This window comes from Octodon degus, unplaced genomic scaffold, assembly GCF_000260255.1.
Source record: "Octodon degus isolate 3935 unplaced genomic scaffold, OctDeg1.0 scaffold00072, whole genome shotgun sequence".
NCBI lineage: Eukaryota > Metazoa > Chordata > Mammalia > Rodentia > Octodontidae > Octodon > Octodon degus.
The window spans coordinates 8,567,153-8,573,591 of record NW_004524648.1 but is presented as its reverse complement, the minus strand read 5'-3'; the positions used below and the strand labels follow the sequence as shown (position 1 = coordinate 8,573,591).

At 41.0% G+C, this 6,439-nt stretch overlaps 1 protein-coding gene across 1 annotated transcript in view; it reads left to right on the top strand.

The window, feature by feature from the left end:
* CUNH17orf75 (chromosome unknown C17orf75 homolog) overlaps positions 1 to 980 on the top strand; it is a 12,120-nt gene extending 11,140 nt beyond the window's left edge. The window contains exons 9-10 of the mRNA XM_004635441.3: positions 73 to 176; positions 611 to 980. Coding sequence (XP_004635498.1) covers positions 73 to 176; positions 611 to 826 — 320 coding nt within the window. The 3' untranslated portion in view covers positions 827 to 980. The remainder of the gene's footprint in view (positions 1 to 72; positions 177 to 610) is intronic.
* Positions 981 to 6,439: the final 5,459 nt, after the last annotated feature.

Sequence of the window (6,439 nt, the reverse complement as noted above, 5' to 3'; positions counted from 1 at the left end):
TTTTTAAATATATGCCATGTACTTTGTAGTGTTGCATTTTCATTTACGTAGTTTCTCTAAAATATTTTATAGGAAGCAATCGATTTTGTGAGGATTGGATGCAGGCATTTTTAAACACTGCTGAAGCGGGTAACCCGTTTCTTTTTCGACAAATACTGGAAAACTTTAAACTAAAGGTAATGAATGGGCTGTGTGCCCAGGGTCACACACAATTTTTTGTCTGAGTTTTAATCATTACCAGTGACAGAATAACAAATCTGCTTTATAGCTCTGGTGTCTCTTAAATAGGACATTCTCAAAACTGGAATCATCAGAAGGCATTTAATTTTTTAGCAGCTTCTGCATACATATAATTTCATTTCCAGTAAATTGGGTTGAATGCTTGCTTGTATTTAAGGGATATCAATCTTAACAATTTGTGATACAGAAATGTTTTCACAGGTGAGATTTTGTCCTACCAAGGGCAAAGCATATTATCAAGAATGATGGCAGTATTTAAAATAAAATGCAAGCAGCAGTGTATGCTGAGTTCTCAGTTGGGTGGGAGATACTTTTTAAGCTTCACTGTTGTCTCACTAAATACATATTTAACTCAGTAATCTTTTTCTAGGCCATTCAAGACACAAACAATTTGAAGAGATTTATCCGGCAGGCAGAAATGAATCATTATGCTTTGTTTAAATGTTACATGTTCCTGAAAAACTGTGGTAGTGGAGATATTCTTTTGAAGATTGTTAAAGTGGAACATGAAGAGATGCCTGAAGCCAAAAATGTGGTAGCAGTCCTTGAAGAATTCATGAGAGAAGCGCTTGCCCAAAGTTTTTGATCGTCTTTTGTGATAACTGTGAAGTTGTATATTCAAGCTTTGGTGTTTGAAATTGCAGTAGTTTTAACTGCTCATAGGATTACTATTTAAGATTATTTGTTTATTTGTTTATTTTTATTTTTTGAGACGGTGTTGCCGTGTGACCCAGGCTGGTTTTGAGCTGGTGATGATTCTCCTGCCTGTCTCAGCCTCCAGAGTGCTGGGATTACAGGAGTGTGCCACCACACCTGGCAAGGTTATTAAAAACATATGGGGGGGGGGGTGGCGGAAGATGGCTCAGAATAAGTGCTTCCCCGGCAAGCACAAGGGCCTGAGTTCAATCCCCGGTTCTGCAAAAAAAAAAAAAAAAAAACAACAACAACATACCAGCTTCCTTTTTTTATGTTTTAAACTTTTAAATTTTAACTTAATTAAACATAAAAATATGGGGAACATCTTCACTGAACCATCGGTAGGCATGTGTGTTAAGAGTTTGAATTTTAGGGGCTAGGGATATAGCTCAGTGGCAAAAAAAAAAAAAAAAAAAAAAACAAACTAAGGAAAGAAAAAAGTTTGAATTTTAGTGCAGTATGGTTACTGAACCCTGTAATCCCAGCACTTGGGAGGCTGGGGCAAGAGGATCACTGCAAGTTCGAAGCCAGCCTTGCCTACATTGTAAGTTCAAGGCCAGCTTGAACTACATAGTGAGACTGTCTCAAAACAAAAAGATTTTGAATTTTAGTATATTATTTGTCCCATAAATTCTAAACTTTAGAAATTTGTTTCTTAAAAAACATCAGAGGTGATTTTGTGACTTCCCTCAGGAGTTTGTTATAAATACTTAGCAACATTTCTTACAGAAAAATCTTGCTTCTTTCTCAACCACTTACTTCTTAACTAATTCTAGCTTCTTTTAAAAAACATAGTCTTAGGGGCCGGGGAGATGGCTCAGTGGAATAAGTGCTTCCCTGGCGAGCACAGGGCCTGAGTTCAATCCCTGGTTCCGCAAAAAAAAAAAAAAAAAAAACGAAAACATAGTCTTAGGCCAGATTAGCCTGCTACATCATTTCAGAAGACAGATTTGTGCATCTTGTGGGCATCTGATACATGTTTTTGTCTGATCAGTAGTTGGCATGATGCCAGGCATGGTGGCATGTCTGTAATCCCAGCACTCAGGAGGCTGAGGTAGGAGGATCACCATGAGTTTGAGACTACCCTGGGCTACAAAGTGAGTTTTGTCAAAGCCAGCCTGAGTTGCATACTGAGACCCTGTCTCAAAAAGAAAACAACGGGGCCGGGGAGATGGCCAAGTAGAATAAGTGCTTGACTGGCAAACGCAAAGATCTGAGTTCAATCCCCGGTTCCACCAAAAAAAATTTAAAAATAGAGGTTGGGAAGATAGCTGAGCAGTCTAAGTGCCTGCCTGGCAAGTGCAAGGACCCAGGATTGATCCTCAGTCCTGCATGCTGTGATGCCTGACACTGTGCTGGCCACTGAAACTGGGTGTGGTGGCACATGCCTTAATGCCAGTGCTGGGGAGGCTTAGACAGGAGGACCATGCGCTGTGTAGCAGGACCCTATGCCAAGTAAATATGTAAAGCTTTTTTTTTTTTTTTAATAAAAAAAAAGATGGTTGGCACAAATGATGAAGCCAGGTTTTAAGTTAATATGCAAATAAATCATGAGTGTATAAGAAAATGAACATAGGTGCACTACTTTCAAGATAAAGCATTCTCTCTGGGGCTTGGCAGGGTGGCACACGTATGTAATCCCAGCACTTCGGAGGCTGAGGCAGGAGGACTGCAATTGAGACCAGCTTGGGCTACAATGTGAGCTCAAGGCCAGCCTAAACTACATAGTGAGACCCTATCTCAAAAAAGACAAAAGAAAAAAGTAATCTCTCTGATGGAAAGCTGCTGCAGAAGTGGCCTTATCGCTGTTATTCTTCATTTGTTCACAGGTATCTGTTTAGAGCTTGTTTCTTTTTTTTTTTTTTTTTTTTCTTTTACATACATTTTACTAGGAAATGTAAGGAATGCAAACGGATTCTTTGTGCATTAGTATTTGGGTTGCTCACTGATCTTAGTTTTTTGTACATTTTTTTACAAGTCTTTCATTGTTTTAATCAATTCAAAGTATTCTCAACAAAGTATCCTCATTTGTACTTCCCACAGAAGTCAGAGTAGCTTACATACATACTTGCTTTGCATAGCTCTTTCATAAATTCATTTGAGAGTGATTTTGGTTTAGATCAGGAGTCTTGTGTTCTCAGTGCCTTCAGCAGGCTCGGAGTAGCCCAAGCCCATAGACTGAGGAATAGTTTTACGTGGCTGCCAGTACACAGGAAGTGCTGAATTTTAACCTAGGGACATGATTCACCAATACATGTCTTTTCCTTTAATGAGAAATACAATTCATTGTCTTCATAAATGCTTTTATATGGCTTTAAAGTTTAATAAACTGTGTAGGCAGTGCAGGAAAAAAAATCTTTTTTTATAGTATCAGGATAGGTGGAAAATTGGTTTTATGACACAATCCTTGATCTGTCTTTTTTTTTTTTCTTTTAGGGAAGGGTCTACAGGGTGTTCAGGGTCTCACTACTACATCAGACTCATAGTGATCTGCCCGTTTACAGTCTCCCAAGAGCTGGGATTGCCCAGTCTCAGTTGCCCTCTCAGCTCACCCCAGGGGTGGGGTCACCATGCAGGCCCGGGGATCAAATCCCTAGCCCCTATGCCTGCTTGCAGGCGCTTTAATCTGCTGAGCTATTTGGCCGACCCTGATCTGTCTTTTTCTAGTACATGCTTTTGCCTACTTGGAAAACAATTTTTTTTAATAAGTAATATTGGGATATTAACATTTTGAGTCTGGAAAATATAGTTTTCATTTTCAAATCCGTAATGGTTTGGTTTTGTTTTGGAGATAGGATCTCACTATGTAGTTCAGACTGGCCTTGGACTCACTAGCCCTTGAACTCAGTGGTTCTCCTGTATCAGCCTTCCGAGGGCTAGGGTTACACACCTGGCTCAGAGTCATAATGCCATCCAAGAGCCCATGGTGAAAATTGTATTTAAAAGCAAATTGTTATTACCTGCTTCAATTCATTTACAGATATAGGCAAGGTTTAATGTAGTCTGTTTGTATATGTATATTTTCTATAATGCGGACTCACTACATAGTTATATACAGCAGACTTGTTTAAAAAATAATTCTCTATTGCTATTATAAACAAGGAAAACGATAGGAATTGAATTTCATGTTGATCATAAATTCACAACTCATGATCAGAAATGTATTTAAATTTTAATAAGCTAATGTATTAACTTTTTTTAATGTATTAACTTTTAAAAGTATTTGTGAAAGATAGGTGTGATAGCACAAGCTTATAATCCCAGCACTTGGGAGGCTGAGGCAGGAGGATCGTTGCAAGTTTGAGACCAGCCTGGGCTACAAAGTGAGCTCAAGTCCTGCCTGAACTGTGTAGTGAGACCCTGTCTCAAAAAGTAAGTAAAGAAATAAATAAATGACTGGGAATGTAAGCTCAGTGCAAAGGCCCTGGGTCAGACCCAGTAGAGCCAAAAAAAGTCTGTTGCTCAGCTGTAAAATTAATTTATATATTATTTGTGTGGTATACACAGGAAATATTTTATCATGTATCAAAAATGGTCTGTTTCTTTGTAATTATATTTGTAATAATAAAATTTAACTCCTCATCAGAGTAGCTATTTTTACTTGAACTCATTTCTCATGCCTGACATTTTTACTCCCACAAGTTTGGGGGAAGTTACTCTAGTTACAGATGATGAATCAAACCAAAACCCCTATGGGATACTTTCCTGCAGTTTGCAGGAAATAGCAGGAAGGACCTAAAAGCAAAGTGGATCACAGGGTTTTCTTCATTGTCCAGGAAAGTTACTCCTGTGAGGCGGAAGCGCCATCACTGCCTCTTACTCTAGGTGTTATCAACTGTGACAGAATGCCTGTCCTTTACCGGTGGCTCACTTATACCAAGCACTAGGAAAAGTTGCTGGCATCTCAGAGGTGACATTCAGTTCCTAGGACCACATTTTCCTCCCTGTGCTGGGAAACCCCACTGGCTTGAATGAAGGGTTCCCATGCAATTGGAGGTCTGAGTTCTTGGCTGAGTTGCTAACAGCTGAGTTCTCTAACTTCAAGTTGCTAACTGCCTCACAGAATAAGTCCTGCCGACCATGCTGAGGAGCTGAGGCGATGACTACCTGGATTCTAGAAAGCAGGAGAGAGAATAGGAATGTGGGCTTTTTTTTTTTTTTTTTAAGTTTCCATTAAATCAATTTATTTTAAGTAACCTACAGCTGATTAAAAGGGAATTCATTGGCCAGCCAAATAGCTCAGTGGATTAAAGTGCCTGCAGGCAGGTGCAGGGGCCAGGGCTTCAATCCCCTGGCCTGCTGACAGCAATGGAGACTGGGCGTAGTGACGCGCACCTGTAATCCCAGCTCTTGGGAGGCTGTAAACAGGCAGATCACTATGAGTCCGATCTAGTAGTGAGACCCTGAACACCCTGTAGACCCTTCCCTAAAAAAATACAAATAAAAAAAAAAAAGGGGAGTTCGTTGATTTTTGTTTTTTGTGTTACCTGGGATTGAATTTGGGACCTTGTACTTGGCAGGCAGGTGCTTATGCCACTGAGCTATATCCCTAGCCCCTTTAAAAGGGAATGAATGAGGGCCAGCCAGATAGTTCAACAGACTACAGCACCTGCTTAGGCAGATGCAGAGGGGGGCTGGATCCCCACAGAGCCGTGCTGGCCCTGTCCCCGGGGTGCGCTGAGCCATTGACTGAGTCCCAGTATGGTGGTGCATGCCTGTAATCCCAGCGCTGGGGAGGCTAAAAACAGGAGGATCATTATGAGTCCCAGCTGTGTAGTGAGACCCTGTACCAAATACATAAAAGGAAAAAACTACTGGGAGCGCTGAGGAAGGGGAGGGCCTGTTTTTCTGAGCAAATATTCCCAGATGTATGACTGCTACTGCATGGCCCTGAGCCGAGGCAGCAAGACTGGCTTTTCAGACACACCCTGCCTATGTCCATGTTTGGTGCCCTTTAACTTCCATCCTCCCAGCCAAGGACATGACTTTTGGACCCAGATCCCTTGGGTGTGAATCCAGCTATGTGATCTACTCTCAGAAAGGGAGTAAACTTCTCTAAACTTTTCCCTGGGTGTAAACATGGGGATGTTCATACCTACTTCCCAGGAAGTTGTGGGATGCCTACCGCAGTGCCCGGCACATAGCAAGTGCTCCACGAATCATTTCATTTCCTATTATCTTCTCTTGAGTTTTTGAGACAGGGTCTCACTATGTAGTCCAAGGTAGCCTTGAACCTGTAGTGATCCTCCTGCCTCCACCTCCCACGTGCTGGGATTACAGGCATGCACCGCCACGCTCAGCTCCTATTACCTTATTTTTAAATTATTTCATCTTCCTAAGTTATTAGAAGAATGAGAATTCTACAGAAAGGAGAAACCAGAAAAATACAAAGGGAAACAGGCCAAGGAAGTGTTAACTAAGCGGCTTTTGACTATCCAGGGGGCTTTGCCTTGAAATGCTTCAAGGAGGGGTTAGGAGGGATTCCAGAATTTTCTTTCTAGAA